The sequence below is a fragment of the Thalassophryne amazonica genome, chromosome 2 (assembly GCF_902500255.1).
Source record: "Thalassophryne amazonica chromosome 2, fThaAma1.1, whole genome shotgun sequence".
NCBI lineage: Eukaryota > Metazoa > Chordata > Actinopteri > Batrachoidiformes > Batrachoididae > Thalassophryne > Thalassophryne amazonica.
This window is the reverse complement of record NC_047104.1, coordinates 119548719-119570077: the sequence shown is the minus strand read 5'-3', so window position 1 is coordinate 119570077 and position 21359 is coordinate 119548719. Positions and strand designations below refer to the sequence as shown.

General features: G+C 41.2%; 1 protein-coding gene across 1 annotated transcript in view; it reads left to right on the top strand.

The window, feature by feature from the left end:
- The first annotated feature begins 513 nt into the window (after positions 1–513).
- LOC117529829 (transmembrane protein 255B) overlaps positions 514–21359 on the top strand; it is a 114885-nt gene continuing 94039 nt past the window's right edge. The window contains exons 1-2 of the mRNA XM_034192698.1: positions 514–652; positions 810–872. Of these exons, the coding sequence (XP_034048589.1) occupies positions 545–652; positions 810–872 (171 nt within the window). The 5' untranslated portion in view covers positions 514–544. The remainder of the gene's footprint in view (positions 653–809; positions 873–21359) is intronic.

The window sequence follows — 21359 nt, the reverse complement described above, 5'->3', positions numbered from 1 at the left end:
CGACACCGTTCCTGTAACAGTTTATAAATATAATACAGAGATAAACTATGACTTCTTATACTGCGATTTACTGCTTTTGATAAAGATGATGACAAGTGTTTGGGGTTTATTTTTTATTCATTTTTTGGGCATTTGTTTTGTGTTTTTGATATTGAATTTACCCAGCAGCCCTTGCGATGCTTAAAGTCGAAGCTGGTTTATCAGTGTAATCTGATGTGGCCACGACCGAGTCAATACTCAAAATTAGCAATTTGCGATAACTTCTGCAAATTTTTTATAGCATTGGTTTAGCGTTATAAAACATAACTTTGCAGTTAGCGGATTAATGGCTATCGAAGTTAACTTTTTGGTTAGCTATGTCCACCACTGAAAGTGGAGTTGTGTCAGGAAGGGCATCCAGCATAAAACTTGTGCAAAATCAACATGCTGGTCCATCTCACTCTCTGAGTGAAAACAAAGGAGAAGCTGAAGGGACTTAATGTGTTCAGTCTCCTTCTCTTCATCCTCAGCTCAGTACCTGCGGCGAAGGAGGACTGCTCTGGGTATGACTGGTGCTCTACTATTTCTGGCCCTGGTGGTGCTGGTGGTCGGGCTGATCTCTGCCACACGGACAGACAACGTGCCCGTCGCGGGATACTACTCTGGCATCACGGTGAGCCCCACCATTCACAATCCTCCCAATCTCCAGAAACTGAAAATTCATACTGTTTTTATTTATTTTAGTTTTTTGTTTGTTTGTTTTTAAAAAAGACACTTCTATGAATCATACTTTTATTCTTTTTTTCCGACTGACATCTTTTGGCCTCCAGCTGAGTTTTGGAGCGTTTCTGGGTATTGTTGGCATCCATCTGTTGGAAAACCGCAGACCCATGGTGAGTGTTTTCTCTGAGTCACATGGACATCAACAGTGATCCAGAATGACCATCACTGAATTCCTGAATATCCGGTGTTGCTGACTGAATGATCCCCCCTAAAAATCGGTATGCTTTTTGCATCTGCGCATGCGTCATTAGCCGCGGTTCACAGATTAAAACCTCGATTCTGCTTAAAACTGCACTCCAGTCATCATCTATCTCAGCGACAGAACAATCATTTCCACATAAATTAAGCATTATTTCATCATAAAAGGCAGAGGAAGCAATCAGAGCTCCGCGGCTAAACAAGCTGCTAGCTGACACATTCACTGCATGTCGGCCATTTCAAAACGTCACAGAATTTTGCAGAGTTTCTGCTTAAAACAGCCTTGTTTCTGCTTAAAACTGACTTTAAAATGATTTAAGAGGTTTTACCTTGTCACCTGATGGTTAATAATCCCATTAATCCATTTGATCGCTTTGGGTGAAGAGACTCTGTCTCTGTGCAAAAGGTGGACCGATTTTTAGGGGCGGACCGTTCGGTCTGCTACACCGGAACAGAAGCAGAAAGTTTACTCTGCACTGGAGGCAGGACAATGTTTTTTCGAGTGCTGTATCCCCCAAAAAATAAATAAATAAAATAAAACAATTGTAATGTTAACTGTTTGACAACAATATGGCATCATATTTACTAAATACAACAAATGACCAACTACAAAACAGAAAAATATCATGCATATATATATATATATATATATATATATATATATATATATATATATATTTGCACACACACATTTGGACACACTTTCCAAAGCCACGAACAAACTTCTTCTACATAGATAATAAATCACGATAGATGACGGAGACAATCCCTTCACATTATTTTGTACATATATCGCTATAATTGAAGCACTGAACATTTGTTCAATGCTTGCATGGACTGGGTTGTCCAGTGACTTACGTGTCTTTGTTTTGACCTGCCTTCAGGCTTCTTTGAAACATCAAAAATAAATTAAAAGCACAATGAAAGCTCTAATTGTGCAGTCACACAAACATTAAAAGATTTGTTTGTTGTGGTTTTAAAGGTGACCTCTGACAGCCTTTTTGATGTATAATTTTCATCTTCTAAAAATAAGATATTTCCCAGAAAGAAGACGCGTATACCATAAAAAGGATTATGCTACCGATTTTATAACATACTTTGCAAATCCTCTTTTACAGGAAACTGCTCTATTATGAGCAAGAAGCAAATCTGATTACTTGATACCAGCATGATGTGCTCTCGGTCCTTGTGTCCTGGTCCAGTGTACATGACTGGACTTGCGGTCTAGGACGTGAATGCGATTAGATCCGGATTTCAATGACAAGAGTTGGAATTGAGTTAGTATTGGTCTGCTGCTAACAGGGCTCCTTCATTTCAGACAAGGACATTAAAATGTCAAAATGCATCTTTGTACAACCAACATCCAAATTACAACATATCAGTGACTCAAGAGAGTGAAACACAAGATACAAGCAGTTCATTTGCGTGTGCACTTACTAATACGTTCATTATGTGCTTACTGGTTCCTGGGTACCCACATAGTCAGAAAAAGTCCATGAGCTGACCTCTACAAATCAGGATCCTCATTTATACGAGTACATGATATGTAGACATAAAAATTACATGTACATCTTTACCCTACATATGAACTTGAATGTATAAAGGAAGAATGTGCACGCTTCATGCATAGATCAGACCAGAGGTGAGAAACAATGTGTTGTGATGGGGGAAGGCCATGCAGGCTTTCTTTGCTACCAATTATCTCAGCAGGTGATATTAGGAATTTAAATTGAGTTAAACTACCTGCAGAGGCGATTAGCTGCAAGGAAAACCTACACCATCTTGGCCCTTCTTAGCACACAGTTGCCCACCCCTGGTTTAGATCATTCAAATATTTGTCAGAGCAAATCAAGACCAATGTGATGAAGGTGGGGTCCATTACAGTTGATGGACTTAAACGCTGGGATCAAGGAACAGAACTGGTTGTGAACAAAAAGTGATTTATTTACATTAAACAAGTGAACAATTCTGCACTGGTTAGACAGCCTGCTGTGCCAAGACAGGGTCCACTTGTAGCAGTGAAACATCTGGGAGCTGCAGTGCACACACAGACAGACTTGTGAGTCTGAGAACAAACTGGAATCCTGGGGTATACGGGAACTGGATCTGGAGCCAGGTGGAATGCACAGAACTGAGAACAGGAAGTAGGACAATGGAGGAGAGGAGAGGTGAGTGATTCCACTCGTAACACTGAAGCCTTTAACAACAAGCAGTTCACTGAAGGCTTAGAACAGGAATGTTCACAGTTCTGGAAATAATGTTCACAATCTACAAAATAAGGTTTGCTGTTCAGGAATCTTTTACAGTTCATGAGTTATCTTCAGAGGTCAGAGGTCAGGTGTGTCTTGTAACGCAGTTCCAATTAAGCAGGACATGACTTTAGAAACGACTTGGAAAGTTATTAGTGGTTCAGTATCAGAGTTCTAGGAAAACAGTTCTTGGAAATAGTTCTTGGTACAGTTCTTGGAAATAGTTCTTGCTACTAGTTCTTGGAAATAGTTCTTGGTACTAGTTCTTGGAAATAGTTATTGGTACTAGTTCTTTGAGACAGTTCTTGGAAACAGTTCTTAGTCATGCACAGTCACGGACAGGAGCCACGTGAGAGTGGAATCTCACAGAACATGAAGGAACTTAACTGAAGTGTGGCAGAGCTGCGCGCTCTGCAGCTGAGAGCTGTGGTGCAGATAGTCATGGAGCCAGGAGCATTTGTGATATGGGAGCCACGCAGGAGAGTATCTGGAAACACCAGGGAAATCAACAAGCTCTAATACGGGAATTAGAGTTGGTCAGGTTACCTTGAAATGAGCTGTGGAAAGCTGTCAGAGCACGTGGAAGCGTCAGGAAAGACGAGGTCAAGGTCATGGAATCTCAGTGAAGCTCTGGGAAGCTCCTGGAAGAATCTGGCCTCAGGAAAAACAAAGAATCCGGCAAAGACTGAGCTTAAAACCGGGGTTTAAGTAGCCCACTCCTGATGAGCCACTCATAAGCTTCAGGTGCGAGGAGATGATGAGTTACAGGTGTTCCTCAGCTCTGCAGCGCGCCACCTGGGGGAAAACAGACAAACTACACACAATGTTAAAAAAGGGCGAGGAACCAGGGCAGACCATGACAGAAGTGCAAATTAAAAGTAATTAATAATGAGCTGTGCAATTTACCATGCACAGACTAGTTTACATTAATTATTAAGATCCTAGTGTTTTACTTAGAGTTTGTACATGTTCAATAAAGCCCCTCTATCAATCAGTATTTAAAAAACTTAAAAATATTTAAGCTTTTTAAATATATCCTGAGTTATTGATGTATGCTGACATCTGCTAAATGTCTTGTAAATCAATCTAGAGTCTCAGGCTACAATAACAGCATTACCAGTTTTAGAAGTGTTTATTTCTGATTAATTAATTTCTCATTAATTTCTCATTAATTTTTAATTTCTTTAATTTAATTAATTTATCATTAATTAATCTCTTCATTAATTATTAAGATCCTAGTGTTTTACTTAGAGTTTGTACATGTTCAATAAAGCCCCTCTATCAATCAGTCAATCAATCATAAACAATATAAGTTTTTTACAGGAGAGGATGTTAGCTTTGAGTTAGCATGTATGCTGACATCTGCTAAATGTCTTGTAAATCAGTCTAGAGGCTCAGGCTACAATAACAGCATTACCAGTTTTAGAAGTGTTTATTTCTCGCTATCATTTACATAATATATGACAAAGACATTACAGTGGGGAAAATAAGTATTTGATTCCCTGTCAGTTTTGCAGGTTTTCCCACCTACAAAGAATGCAGAGGTCTGTAATTTTTGTCGTAGGGACACTTCATCTGTGAGAGACAGAATCTAAAAACAAATCCATAATATCACATTGTATGATTTTTAAATAATTAATTTGCATTTTATTGCATAAAATAAGTATTTGATCACCTACCAACCAGCAAGAATTCTGTCTCTCACAGACCTGTTAATTTTTCTTCAAGAAGCCCTCTTATTCTGCACTCTTTACCTGTATTAACTGCACTTGTTTGAACTTGTTACCTGTATAAAAGACACCTGTTCACACACTCAATCAATCACACTCCAAACTGTCCACCACAGCCAAGACCAAAGAGCTGTCTAAGGACACCAGGGACAAAACTGTAGACCTGCACAAGGCTGAGATGGACTACAGGACAACAGACAAGCAGCTTGGTAGAAGACAACTGTTATGATTATTTATTAGAAAGTGGAAGAAACACAAGATGACTGTCAGTCTCCCTTGGTCTGGGATTCCATGCAAGATCTCACTCTGTGGGGTAAGGATGATTCTGAGAAAGCTCAGAACTACACAGGAGGACCTGATCAATGACCTGAAGAGAGCTGGGACCACAGTCACAAAGATTACATTAGTAACACATGATGCTGTCATGGTTTAAAATCCTGCAGGGCAGCAAGGTCCCCCTGCTCAAACCAGCACATGTCCAGGACCATTTGAAGTTCACCAGGGACCATATGGATGATCCAGAGGAGGCATGGGAGAAGGTCATGTGGTCAGATGAGACCAGAATAGAGCTTTTTGGAATCAACTCCACTTACCATGTTTAGAGGATGAGAACAACCCCAAGAAAACCATCCCAACCGTGAAGCATGGGGGTGGAAACATCATACTCTGGGGGTGCTCTTCTGCAAAGGGGACAGGACGACTGCACCGTATTGAAGGGAGGATGGATGGGGTCATGTATTGCGAGATTTTGGCAAACAACCTCCTTCCCTCAGTAAGAGCATTGAAGATGGGTCATGGCTGGGTCTTCCAGCATGACAATGACCCCAAACACACAGCCAGGACAACTAAGGAGGGGCTCCGTAAGAAGCATTTCAAGGTCCTGGAGTGGCCTGGTCAGTCTCCAGACCTGAACTCAATAGAAAATCTTTGGAGGGAGCTGAAACTCCAAAACTGAAAGATTTGGAGAAGATCTGTATGGAGGAGTGGACCAAAATCCCTGTTGCAGTGTGTGAAAACTTGGTCAAGAACTACAGGAAACGTCTGAACTCTGTAATGGCAGACAAATGTTTCTGTACGAATTGTTAAGTTCTGTTTTTCTAGGGAGTCAAATACTTATTTTATGCAATAAAATGCAAATTATTTATTTAAAAATCATACAATGTGATTTACTGGATTTTTTTTTTTTTTTTTTGGATTCTGTCTCTCACAGTTGAAGTGTACCTGGGAAAACCTGCAAAACTGACAGGGGGATCAAATGCTTATTTTCCCCACTATATATTTACACTCAAACAAAACAGAGTTTGCAGCTAGCTACCAGCCTGTGACTTCACCACGCTAATGTCCGTTAAATGTCTTGTCCTAATTGACCCCCAATTTCCAATTTCAGAGTTGTAGGTTCCAAAAACAGCATTTTCCCTTTTAGAAGTGTTTATTTCTTGGTAGCTGTTACAGAATATATGAGAAACATGTTATATAAACACACAAAGAAGCGTTTTTAGAGAGACCATCTGCTGACGTCACGGTGCCGCTCTAATCTGATTGGCTGTCATCTCTGCCACTCAAAACTAAAGACGGAACAGATTGAAACAGAATGTGGCTTTTTAACATCTTAAAATAGGTCAAGGTTAGCCATTTTGAACTTATCCCAAGACGGACAGACAGACGGACGCAAAGTCTTTGCAATACCATATGTAAGTTGTCTTGGATTATAAGTCCCACCTTATTTCTGTATTATCAGCTGTTAAAATAGGCATTGCACTTTTATTATTTATATTTATTTTCTTGAGTGCTTTGATTACTAGGAAATTCCTATATAAATAGCTAGTATTTTTGTGAATGTGTGATTTATTTATTTATTTTGGAATATATGTTGTAGGACTTCCCAAACTAGAAAAAGCATGTGACTTATACTCTGGAAAATACAGTACTTATGTATTTTGTTCATTGTGGCTGTAGTGTTTAGGTGCTGTTGTACATTGAGCACTTGGTGATCATCTCTCTCTTCAGTGTTTTTTCTTTTGTTTATGGAACCAGAACTGATACCTGTAAATGAAACGTTTCCGTTTCTCCACATCTCTAATGACTGACACAATTTAATATTTGATGAAATGACATTTATTCCATGCTGCTGAGCTGTTTGAGTAAATGGGTCCAACTTTTGAACACCAGATTCAATGAGGTTTTATATGCAAGTGTTTGCTTGAGGTTGTGTCCTCTGTCCACTCATGGCTAAAGATGGGAGTGGGCAGTAGGTTCATCGACATGCATACAATGTCTCCGTGACTGAGATTTATAAAGGAGAGCAGTGTGTAGGAGCTCATCAATGAAACCACCTGCTTTAGGTGCGGAGGTGGAAGCACTATGACCTTTACTCCCTGAAGCCGGGGGTTTCCACCTCTGAGTTTTAATCATGTTAGTCCTGGTGTTGACTGACAACCTAGTTACCAACAAATGCAAGTGAATGATGGCAGAGCGTGCCACTCAAAGAAGCTGAAACGGGTCATCTGTGTTATCTAAGTCGTATCAACAGGCTGGCTGGATTTTCACCGGGTTGAGAACTAATGAGGACACAGTGACCCAGAAACTTCCTTCTTCACCGCCACTGAAAGTGGATCGAATGAACACTTCTACTCTTCCTGTTGTGACAGAAGAATGAGGGGCCCTATCTTGACAGCAGGCACACTGTGCGGGGAGCAAAGGGTTTCAATCTCAATTTTATTTTATATCATGCCAAATTACAAAAAATGTCTTCACGGGCTGATTCTTATCGGATTCAATTTTCAATTTCAATTCATCTCATTTTATATAGTGCCAAATCACAACAAAGCTGCCTCAAGGCACATCACACGAGTAAGGTTTAACCTTACCAACCCATAGAGCAAGCACACAGGCAGCAATAGTGGTAAGGAAAAACTCCCTCACATGGTATTGAGGAAGAAACCTCAAGCAGACCAGACCCAGAGGGGTGACCCACTGCTTAGGCCATTCTAACAGTTACAAGGTTTTACCAAGCTGAAGAAACAGAAAACAGGAAATCAAACAGCATGCAAAACTAGGTGCAATTGTTGAGTTGACCACGCAAGCATTTACGATGCAGGCTGGGGGTGATGGTGGTGGTAGGGTGGTCATCCAACACCCTGGGGTGCAGCGCCAGACTGGCCCACCACCACAATCTGTGTGCAGATATTGTGCCAACTCGCCCTCCTGTTGCAGTACATATACACAAGCCCTTCATAACACGACTATACTGAACAATATCCCTTTATATTCTGGAGTCTTGAATAAAATAAATGATGACTGCACAATATGTTGCTCACTTGGACCCTTAGGTGCAACCATAAAGGAGGGGGCATTTTCATTTACATTAAAGGAGTGTTTATCCAGACCATGCTGGCACACACCTGCTATCATCACCACCACCCCCCACCAATCTCCTTCTGCTCCTATACCACCTCCATGGCAGTGGGAGCCTCACTGTCACTCAGTAATGGTTTTTGGTAAAGGTGAACCAGGCAGCATCTTGGGGTGTCATTTTTTCATGACACATGGGGAGGGTAGGACCAGCACTTTAAAAAAAAAAAAAATCATCTGCGCCACAAAATGGTTATCATATCACTGTGTGAGGGTTTGGCAAATTGGAGCTTCCTGCAGTTGCAGGTGCTCCTGCTTGCTGAGAGGTGCACAGAATAGAAGCAGTGTGTGAGAGGTTTGGCATGCGGTTGTCTCCTGTATTGACCCCAGGGACAGATGCTCTGCTCTGCTTTGGCACCAGACGAAGTATCCTGCTCAGCTCAGCGAGATCCTGCTGTCCAGCTCCGCAGCATCTCCTCTAGCAGGGCAAAGTCCACGTAGGACGCAGCACAGAACCAGAACTCTGTGCCACATTTCTCTGCAGATCATCCAGTGCCAAAATGAAGGAAGGACAAGGCAGCCAGTTTATAAAATGAAAGGCCTTTGAAAGCAGACAGAGAGGGTGTAAGAACGGGTTCAAATCTCCCCGGAGAGGACAAACTGCCCACTCATGGAATAAAAGTTTAGAACTTGAGCTGCGTTCACATTATTAGCTGAAGTGAATTGAATCTGACCTTTTTTTCTGTGCCTGCATGTGATGCACTGTACACTTTAACAAATAAGATATTTGTACTTAATATAGTTTTGTTAAGCCTCAACACAACATGGTTGTTCAACAAAATATATAATTAAGAAATTATCCCATTAATTGTATGGCAGAATTGTATTGTATTTTACAATATATTCTGTTTAATATCTAAACAACCAAGGTATGTGGGACCGGTTGACAGGACTAGATTAAGTGAATAAAGCAGGGCATGTTCATTCAAATTTGCAATTCCTGGATGTTCTGTATAAGAGCTATATTGTAGCTTGTGGTCTTTTCATGACAATTTCAATTGCAATTTCAGGGGCACTTCTAAAATATTAAAAATAATTATAAAATCATTTTTTAAAATGTTTGTGCAAAATGTTTTTGTGAAAAATGTTTTTTTTTGGGTGGGGGGGGGGGTGCTCGGAGGGGGTCTCGCCCGAGAAGTAATTCAGTGTAGAACTGCCACTGCTATCACTTTCACTGTCCGACTCTGAAACCACCTGCTGCTGTTGAGAGGGACCCACAGACGCCCCTGCCAGGCCGGCCCCCACAGCAAACATCTTTCTGTTTTTGTTTTATCCATTTTGTGACTTGCTTTATTTTTCGGGTTTTGCTGTGTTATTTCTCTCTCTCTCTCTCTCTCTCTCTCATCATGATTGCTCATCATTAAAGGTGATTGGATGGGGGGGGGGGGGGTCTAGAACATGCACGGGTGAGACTCATGGCCCTCTGTAGCCTATCATAGGGCTACTACTACTACTACTACTACTACTACTAGGGCTATCAGGTATTCTTTTGACAGACAAGCCATTGGGCCTATGCTGTGTCTGCAGGCTGCAACTGAGCTCTCAGAACCAGTACATGTCTCTCTCTGGGCCTGGAGTGTTACCATGGCCAGGCACAGCAAAAAAAAAAAAAAAAAAACAGGCAGCCATCAGCTCATTATTGATCGGCCCATCGGGAAATATCCCAGTACTCCCAATGGTCAATCCACTGTTGTCTGAAGGTGACAGTTTGGCTCTTCTTGCAGACACTGGCAAAGTGGTGAGACATCTGACTAACTTGTACTTATGTACCAGTGTTGTATAGTAACGAAGTAAAAATACTTCACTACTATACATAAGTACGTTTTGGGAGAATTTACTTGAGTTTTTTAAATTCAGCTTACTTTCACTTTTACTTCACTACATTTCCGACCTTAATTGCATACTTCTACTCCGATACATTTTCTATGCGCCATGCCGTTACTTGTTACAAAAAAAAAAAAAAAAAAAAACGCACACACGAAAAAGTCGTGTTTTCACCCAGAGACACCACTGATTACTAGTAACTGCAACGAAGTCAGGCCAATTTGTCATGAGGCATATCCGGTAGGCTTTTTTGCACTTGCACACTTGGGGGGTGTTTGTCAGGAAAATGATCATTTCTCTACATTGCAGCGGGTCTGTAATCAACTTTTCTGCAGCGCGGCTTTGCATTGAACCTTGAACCAGTCGAAGCAGTGATTCGCAGATCTAATCAGTGCTTCGATCTACGATTCGTGGATTCATTGTTTTATTTCGCTTTATCCTAATTTTTCCCCACTAAAACCCTGAAGAGCATATGTCTGTGAGTAATATTTAATATTTTTATGTTAAACCGACCTGTTATGGTCTTCTGAAACAGTTGATAGATGTATTTTATAACTTAAAAACGGGACCGATGCTAATGCGTTAGCATGTCTATGGCATTTTCAATGTTAAAGTTAGCATTAAGCTGTTCACATCAGCACGTTTGTGTTGATTTGTTTTCTGTATAATTAATGGCTCAGCATCCGTTGTCGTAAAAGAGTCAAATTGTAATTTTTTACAATTTTTTTACAATACAATTTTAGAGAAAGAGACAAAAAGAACCTAATGAAACAAAACACAACAGAAAAGATAAAACCTACCGCGTGCTGGGTAATTGGGAGAGTCGGGAGTTTTCCCGGTGGGCTGGTCCAACCTGGGGCCGTTGTGAGGGGGTGTTAATATATGCATACATATATGACCACCACTAACTGTTAGGCTACACAGCAAGACACTTGGCCTGCTGTATCTTAAAGAGAAGACATTAAGTGTTATAAATGTTTTACAATCACAAAAATTCACAAGAAAATAACTTAAGACTGCTTCTTTTGCAACGCTGTTATCTTTTCCAGGTAGGGACATACCATTACACCTTTAACACCCCTATGCATTCATTACAGTTAGTTCAGTCCAATCAAGCCCTGTGCGCCCAGATGGGACTTGCGCTACGAGCAAGTATAGGAGGAGTGGCTCGTGAGTGAAAAGATGGACAGAAAAAAGCCAGGTGGAGCTGAAAAAGCTAGATTAAGAAAAAGAAAAGCTTTGGAGGAAGATGCTGCCAAGTGTGCAAAGCTCACAGATATTGTTTCAAGAAGACAGAGCGAAGAGGGAAATGGTAAATAGGGCCGGGTATAACAGGCCACATGCCTGTTATGCCCGGATGTCAGCCGTTTCAACATTTGTAGTACAGTACCACCTCTTCCAGCTACCTGCAGACTTCACTGACTTAAGCTGGGCATACACTGTACGATATTTTCAATCGTTGTACTTGGCTCCAGCTCAAATTGTGCGACAAAACCGCAGGGTTTAAAAGTTCAGAGTGCACGATTCATGTTCTCACACTGTACGATCCGATGCTCTGATGCGATCTGACTGCTCACATTGTACGTTCAAAAACCACACGTCGGGGTTGCGTTTCTTTTTAAAAAAAAATTTATTTCATGCCTATCAGCACGCACAGTGAGTGAAATCAGGTGGAGAGACTGAACGTATATGCACGCGTGCACACACAGCAGACAGCAACATGATTCACGAGAGGACAGTAACAAAGAAAACAAACATTCATAAAAATGGCGGAACGATTGGAGCAGCGCTACTGCATCAAATTTTGCCAGAAACCTGGCGACAGCCAAGTGGAAACCATTCGAAAGATAAAGACGGCTTTCGGGGATGAAGCTATGGGCACCACACAGATTAAGGAGTGGTACAACCGGTTTAAAGACGGACGCGTAACGGTGGAGAGCATGCCGCGTTCCGGCCGACCATCGACGTGCCGAAGAGACGAGATCATTTCCAAAGTGAATGCTGTGGTGATGTGGGACCGTCGAGTGACCATCCAAGAAATTGTGGACAAAGTGGACATCAGTACTTTTTCGGCACATTCCATTGTTACAGAAGATTTGGGCATGAAGCGAGTGGCTGCAAAGTTCGTGCCGAAGTTGCTGACGGTGGAGCAAAAGCACCTCCGTGTGGAAGTCTCATAGGACATGCTGGACTCCATTCACACTGATCCCAGCTTTATGGACACTATTATCACCGGCGATGAGTCCTGGGTGTACGGGTACGACCTGGAAACAAAATTCCAGTCGTCACAGTGGAAGCATTCCACGTCGCCACGACCGAAGAAGGCGCGCCAAGTGCGCAGCAACGTGAAGGTAATGCTGACTGTTTGTTTTTTTTACTCCTGCGGTGTGGTACACCACGAGTACGCACCACAGGGTCAAAGAGTAATGAAGGAGTATTACAGGGATGTCCACCGTCGCCTCCGTAATGCTGTACGGCGCAAGAGACTGGAATTGTGGGCCACAGGAAATTGGCGCCTCCACCACGACAACGCGCCAGCTCATTCCTCCAACTTGATTCGGACTTATTTGTCTAAAAACCAAACTCCTGTGGTTCCACAGGCTCCATACTCTCCTGACATGGCCCCTTGCAACTTCTGGCTGTTCCCAAAAATTAAAAGACCATTAAAAGGAACGCGTTTTGAGACGAGGGAGGACATCATGGCTGCAACGACGGCGGAGCTGTGCGCCATCCCGAAAGAGGCGTTTTTGGAATGCTTCCAACAGTGGCGACACCGCTGGGAGAAGTGTGTGGAGTCCCAAGGAGTGTACTTCGAGGGTAATTAGGTTTCCAACCCTCCAGGTAAGCCAGTTTTTTTTCCCCGGCCAAAGGTCGGATACTTTTCTAATAGACCTCGTACGTTCATTCTCCCCCCACCTGATTCCACTCACTGTGCGTGCTGATAGGCATGAACTTTAATATGATATTAGGTTATTGCGAGGGAACGCAAAAAAAAACAAAAAACACAAGACTTTACATCTCCGGTGTTTGCACATGCACAGTGCGCAAGGTAATCAGCGTGTAGACGCTTGTAGCGCTGCTTCAACAGCCCGGAACCCTCACAAGTCACGACGGCCGACCAAAATATCAAACAGGTTTGATTTTTATCGGACCATATGATCCCCATCAGGAAGTGGTCGTGAGATGTTAATCGCAGTTCGTTACTCTATGTATACTACACGATGCAGGACGCATGATTAAGCTGAAACTCGGCGTGATCCAAAAAATTCTCGCACAAGTGAAAAATCAGCTGAAAAAGGGCAAAAATCGCACAGTGGTGCACTGGTGAGTTAACAATACCGTTCTTGTTTTAACTAACTAACTTTTACTTTCTATTATAAGCCACCCAATTTTCACAGTCAGTCAGCACATAAATGCTGGAGTTAAATGCCGCAGCAGAACTCTTATTATCTCTGTGCGCTGGCGGTTTGTGGGCCGGTTGGATATGAAACTCCCGGGCTGAAAAATGTTCCCAGCATGCCCCTGGCTAAAACCATGTAACAATGAAAATAAATAAATACATATACAGTGGTCCCTTGTTTATCACGGCAGTTACGTTCCAAAAATAGCCCGCAAAAAGCGAAATCCGTGAAGTAGACAGCGTTATTTTTTACAGTTATTATAGACGTTTTAAGGCTGTAAAACCCCTCACTACACACAGGCATTAAAATTTTCTCACTTTTCTCTTGTGTGTAAACACTCTCAAAGTTCAAACCTTAGTAGAAAAATAAGACCAACCTGTTTTCAGGCCCAAACATTTGTTTGAGAAATAAAAATAGAACATTTTCCTATAAATAACTGTGATGTCTTTTAGAACTAACAAATTTAATTTTAATGATCAACCTACAAGGTTGGACACGTAAGAAATTATTAATAGTGACTGACCAGTATTTCACAGTTCCTCTGATCGCGCCTCTTCGTCGTGGTGCCGCGCCGCTGTCGCGCCTTTTTCCACTGAGTCAAACCTCGCTGCAGGTGTCTTTTTCCGAGTGAAAAACACAGTTATGGGTAGTTATTAGCGCTCTTTTTTCTTCTGGGCGAGAAGATTCTTATAAACAGACACGCAGAACACAAAGTGCATACTCTCCCTTCGCTGTGCCGCGACCGGCCTGCTTGATGAGGACGCAGAACACAATGCGCTGTAAAAAAAAAAAAAAAGCATGCAAAATTGGACTAAAAAAATCCGCGAAACTGCGAGGCCGCGAAAGGTGAACCACGTTATAGCGAGGGACCACTGTAGAAATAAATAACTGTTTCCTGTGAACACATAGTGAGCCTACTCCCGTTTAGGTTTTGAAACCTTGATTCTGAAGTGTTTTTGTGTGATGTGCACAATTTTCAGTATTTTGACTACTACTACCAGTCATTTACAAGCCTAGATAAACGTTGTAATATAAAAAAATCAGTCTGTTTTTGATTATTAACATTTACTTGTAATTTTACTTTCAATACTTGAGTACATTTAGTTGTACATTACTTGTCATACTTAAGTACAATAAATACTAGATACTTTAAGACTTTTACTTGAGTAGCTTTTCAATCAGTGACTTGAACTTCTACCAAAGTCATTTTTTAATGGGTATCTGTACTTTTACTTAAGTGTGATTTTCCGGTATTTTATACAACATTGTTATGTACAGTTGTTTGAACTGATGATCTTAATCTGCAGTTGTTTAGAAATGACTCCCAGAGACCTTCCCAACTTGTGTAAATCTACAGTTCACCTTCTTAGATCTTCATTGAGTTCCTTGGACTTTCCCATTGTTCTGAGTATTGGTCAGGGCAATGAGTGCTGTCAAACACATCCTTTTTATATTGGCAAAGAGAAACTACCAGATTTAGCAAATCATTCAAATGCAAACTTGTGCACTCAATTCTATGCTGTACAATATCTCCACACAGTTCAAAGACGTCATTAGTAAGTCCCTTCGGCTGCTTCCTTGTTTGCACTCAGGGTCGCCACAGCAAATCCGAAGTGGATGTGGATGTTGATTTTGGCAAATGTTTTACGCCAGATGCCCTTCCTGACACCACTCTACATTACATGGTGAACAGGCAGGGGTGAGGTTTAGAATGGGAACCTTCCATACTGAAACCAAGTGCACTAACCACTTGACCACCACTCCTTGCCAGCTCAAAAGCCAAAAATGACCGTGGCATTCATGCCCATGATGAGTGTGTGGTAACCCCCGACCCCAGCTGTAGAGGCCGAGAATCAATGGAAGGTATCGTAAAGTAAGACATACAAGAACCTTGGAGTGACACTTCCCCACCTTAACCCACCATGGAAAAACCATCTGGTGCCGCCACAGGAAAAAGCACACAATTGCTTAGATAAAAAAAAAAATACATATCTGAACTTTGACCTTCAAACACAGCCATTTTTTTTAAATAAAAAAATTCACCGCCTAATTGAGATCCAGTGCCTTACCAACAACATCCAAACTCCTTGCAGTGTGACCTCTCAAACTTGCTTTTTGTTTGGATCTCATTTCTCTGAGGTCAGTATCAAGGTCAAACGTAAAAGAAAATATCCCATAACTGCTGTGCTCACAAAATTGACAGGTTATGAATTACACTCAACAAAAATATAAACGCAACACTTTTGGTTTTGCTCCCATTTTGTATGAGATGAACTCAAAGATCTAAAACTTTTTCCACATACACAATATCACCATTTCCCTCAAATATTGTTCACAAACCAGTCTAAATCTGTGATAGTGAGCACTTCTCCTTTGCTGAGATAATCCATCCCACCTCACAGGTGTGCCATATCAAGATGCTGATTAGACACCATGATTAGTGCACAGGTGTGCCTTTTGTGTGTGATATTGTGTATGTGGAAAAAGGTTTAGATCTTTGAGTTCATCTCATACAAAATGGGAGCAAAACCAAAAGTGTTGCGTTTATATTTTTGTTGAGTGTAGATCCACTTTCTGACCTCTTCACAGCCAGTGAGGTTTGCTGCAACAGAAGAGTCAGTGTCCCGCGTCTGTCTGTCTCCATGACGATGGTACAGGAATGAGAGCTGTAAATGTTTGATGTGGTGTCCTGTGCCCCGGCCAGATCACAGCGGCTTATGTTACACCACAGCGTACCATCGCTAACACCTTCCTACACCTGTGTGTGTGTGTGTGTGTGTCTACCGCTGACACACCAGAGCTCAAATCAAGCAACAAAAATATGTTTTTTATGTTTCCACACCTGAATAGTTCCTTCAAACTTTCTTCACAGTTTCCATTTCTGGCTCGATTAGTGGGTTAACGTGCGGCGCAGAGGACAGAGACGGAGAGACATTTACGACCTGCGTTATCAGTTGGTGTCCCAGTGCTGTGCTTTAAATTTTAATGGCGTGATCGCAGCCGCTCGTGTTATCAGGTGCATAGGGCACACATACCTTCTGTAACACAAGAGCAGAGAAAGAACAACTCACCATACGGCCGTGACACCCGAGAGCCGCTCAGAGTCGTCTCTTATATCTCGGATCTCACAGCGCTATGCCCTCTGACCTCAGACACAGCAGCTGTAAGGTTTGAGGGGCTTCAGCCACAAACGGCACTATGTTGAATTGTTCACATTAGCTTCCTGTTCTGGTGACAGAAAAGACTGTACAACTCCTCACTCAGGGGGAGGAGGAGTAACAGGAAGACAGAGGTCGGGAACGAGAGGAACACTAGTAGCCAGAAACCAATATTGATCAGTATGTCTGGTATTTATATTGTATATTATATTGTATGTTTATATTGCAAACTGTTTTTCTTCTTTACTTTCACTTTATTAAACACTCACTCACTCACTCACTCACTCCTCTATTCAACCGCTGGCTCCAATTAAGGGTCACTGGGAGTAGTGCAGCAGATTAGAGGATATTTACAGGGGAATCTTTCAAATGGTGATACAAGCACCAAATTCAACACAAATAGTCCTGAGACATTACTCTTTTGAAAAAGCAGACTATCCACTCGATTTTTCAATAGGCAGCCAGGTATGGGTCAATGAAGAATTACACAGGGATCAAAATTAAAAGATGCTCCAGTCATATTGAAAACTATACCACATTATTCATCCAACCATAAAGATTCCAAAAAGGTATAGTTTGGACTATCTTTGACTGAATGTTATGAAGTTATGGGGCAAAAACAGCAAGTTTGTACGGGAGGCCAAAGTTAAAGTTGCTCCAATTTTGGTAAACAGTAATGCAAATTATTGGTTGAGCTAATAGGATTAATAAATTAAATAGATTTGACGGTGTTGAATGTTTACTGTCCAAAGTAAAGGTCAAACAATGTCAACGTCCATTGGATTCTATGGCATATGACATATGTTACCCTGTAACATGATAACGAAGTACGACACATGGTGCAAACTATTCCTTTTTAAAACCACATTCACTCAACCAATAATTTGCATCACTTTATACCAAAATTGGAGCAACTTTAACTTTGGCTCCCTGTATAAACTGAGATTGACCGTTGGTACCATTTATGCTGTTTTTACCCAATAACTTCATAACATTCAATCAAAGATAGTCCAAACTATACCTTTTTGGTATCTGTATGATCTGATGAATAATGTGGTATACTTTTCAATATGATTGGAGCATTTGTAAATTTTGACCCCTGTGTAATTTTTCATTGACCCCCTACTTGGCCGCCTATTGAACAATCAAGTGGATAGTATGCTTTCTCAAAAGAGTAATGTTTAAAGAATATGTGTGCCAAATTTGGTGTTTGCATCACCATCTGAAAGATTGTTTCAGTTATCTGCTGCACTAGAGCTGGAGCCTATCCTAGCAGTCACAGGGTGTGAAGCGGGGTAGAGCCTGGACAGGACGCCAGTCTGTTGCAGGGCCACAAAAAGACAAACACATTCACCCCACACACACATCTACTGACAATTTAAAGTTTCCTATTCACCTAACCTGCGTGTCTTTGGATGTAGGAGGATGCCGGAGAACCCAGAAGAAACCCACGCAAACACAGGGAGAACATGCAAACTGCATTGACCAATCAGTATTTTTAAAAAACAAACAGAAACAGACAGAAAATAAAAAAAGAACCAGTGGCTCCTCTGACCACATGAGTGGCAGACGGGCAGATGTCAAAGTGCAACCAAGAGCAAGATTCCCAATTTCACCCCCAACATTACAAATCATTTTGTGGAACTTGGGTTGTCATTTAGAATTTTTGGCAGAAGTCACGTTTGACATTCGGTACTTTAACGTTTCCCATAATCCCCCTAGCTGCCCCCTGTGCTTCCCGGAATGCACCACAGCACCACCACACTTCCAGCGTCTTACAGAGCATGTAAACAATGGCTAGGGAGGGTGTGATGCGTTGATCCAGCAAGTTCACGGCGATTATAATATATGGCACATTCTCCCAAGTTGAGAGGGTTATCTAGAGGAGGTGTAGCACCTGTGATAGACTTCTGCTGTGCCTCGATCTTGTCTTGTTGTCCATACTTCACGATGTTTGTTTATGGCTGATTCTTTAACTACGGGCACTATTGGCCTTGTAAATGTAATTTCCACCACACCATTGCCTTACAATATGCATTACAATATAAAGCGCCTTGGGGCAACTGCTTGTTGTGATTTGGCGCTATATACATGTGCTCTGATGTCACTGTTTATGTCCATAGAAACTACCCAAACAATCTTTCATACAAACTGTTTAAAGGGACATTACAGTGTTGTGGTGGAAATTACGGCAATAGTGTGGGACAACTACATTTTGTTTAAAAAAATCACAACAGTTGTATGACATTGAATATGTTTAGCCGCATGTTCTCCTTGAATTGCTGGCTGTCTGAGTGGTGTCCAAAAAATGAGGTGGGCTTTATAGATAATTGGCAAAGCTTCTGGGGAAAATCTGGTCTTGTTAGGAGAGACGGCATCCATCCCACTTTGGATGGAGCAGCTCTCATTTCTTGAAATCTGGCCAATTTTCTTAAATCCTCCAAACCGTGACTATCCAGGGTTGGGACCAGGAAGCAGAGTTGTAGTCTTACACACCTCTCTGCAGCTTCTCTCCCCCTGCCATCCCCTCATTACCCCATCCCCGTAGAGACGGTGCCTGCTCCCAGACCACCAATAACCAGCAAAAATCTATTTAAGCATAAAAATTCAAAAAGAAAAAATAATATAGCACCTTCAACTGCACCACAGACTAAAACAGTTAAATGTGGTCTATTAAACATTAGGTCTCTCTCTTCTAAGTCCCTGTTAGTAAATGATATAATAATTGATCAACATATTGATTTATTCTGCCTTACAGAAACCTGGTTACAGCAGGATGAATATGTTAGTTTAAATGAGTCAACACCCCCGAGTCACACTAACTGCCAGAATGCTCGTAGCACGGGCCGAGGCGGAAGAATAGCAGCAATCTTCCATTCCAGCTTATTAATTAATCAAAAACCCAGACAGAGCTTTAATTAATTTGAAAGCTTGACTCTTAGTCTTGTCCATCCAAATTGGAAGTCCCAAAAACCAGTTTTATTTGTTATTATCTATCGTCCACCTGGTCGTTACTGTGAGTTTCTCTGTGAATTTTCAGACCTTTTGTCTGACTTAGTGCTTAGCTCAGATAAGATAATTATAGTGGGCGATTTTAACATCCACACAGATGCTAAGAATGACAGCCTCAACACTGCATTTAATCTATTATTAGACTCAATTGGCTTTGCTCAAAATGTAAATGAGTCCACCCACCACTTTAATCATATCTTAGATCTTGTTCTGACTTATGGTATGGAAATTGAAGACTTAACAGTATTCCCTAAAAACTCCCTTCTGTCTGATCATTTCTTAATAACATTTACATTTACTCTGATGGACTACCCAGCAGTGGGGAATAAGTTACATTACACTAGAAGTCTTTCAGAAAGCGCTGTAACTAGGTTTAAGGATATGATTCCTTCTTTATGTTCTCTAATGCCATATACCAACACAGTGCAGAGTAGCTACCTAAACTCTGTAAGTGAGATAGAGTATCTCGTCAATAGTTTTACATCCTCATTGAAGACAACTTTGGATGCTGTAGCTCCTCTGAAAAAGAGAGCTTTAAATCAGAAGTGCCTGACTCCGTGGTATAACTCACAAACTCGCATCTTAAAGCAGATAACCCGTAAGTTGGAGAGGAAATGGCGTCTCACTAATTTAGAAGATCTTCACTTAGCCTGGAAAAAGAGTCTGTTGCTCTATAAAAAAGCCCTCCGTAAAGCTAGGACATCTTACTACTCATCACTAATTGAAGAAAATAAGAACAACCCCAGGTTTCTTTTCAGCACTGTAGCCAGGCTGACAAAGAGTCAGAGCTCTATTGAGCCGAGTATTCCTTTAACTTTAACTAGTAATGACTTCATGACTTTCTTTGCTAATAAAATTTTAACTATTAGAGAAAAAAATTACTCATAACCATCCCAAAGACGTATCGTTATCTTTGGCTGCTTTCAGTGATGCCGGTATTTGGTTAGACTCTTTCTCTCAAATTGTTCTGTCTGAGTTATTTTCATTAGTTACTTCATCCAAACCATCAACATGTCTATTAGACCCCATTCCTACCAGGCTGCTCAAGGAAGCCCTACCATTATTTAATGCTTCGATCTTAAATATGATCAATCTATCTTTATTAGTTGGCTATGTACCACAGGCTTTTAAGGTGGCAGTAATTAAACCATTACTTAAAAAGCCATCACTTGACCCAGCTATCTTAGCTAATTATAGGCCAATCTCCAACCTTCCTTTTCTCTCAAAAATTCTTGAAAGGGTAGTTGTAAAACAGCTAACTGATCATCTGCAGAGGAATGGTCTATTTGAAGAGTTTCAGCCAGGTTTTAGAATTCATCATAGTACAGAAACAGCATTAGTGAAGGTTACAAATGATCTTCTTATGGCCTCAGACAGTGGACTCATCTCTGTGCTTATTCTGTTAGACCTCAGTGCTGCTTTTGATACTGTTGACCATAAAATTGTATTACAGAGATTAGAGCATGCCATAGATATTAAAGGCACTGCGCTGCGGTGGTTTGAATCATATTTGTCTAATAGATTACAATTTGTTCATGTAAATGGGGAATCTTCTTCACAGACTAAGGTTAATTATGGAGTTCCACAAGGTTCTGTGCTAGGACCAATTTTATT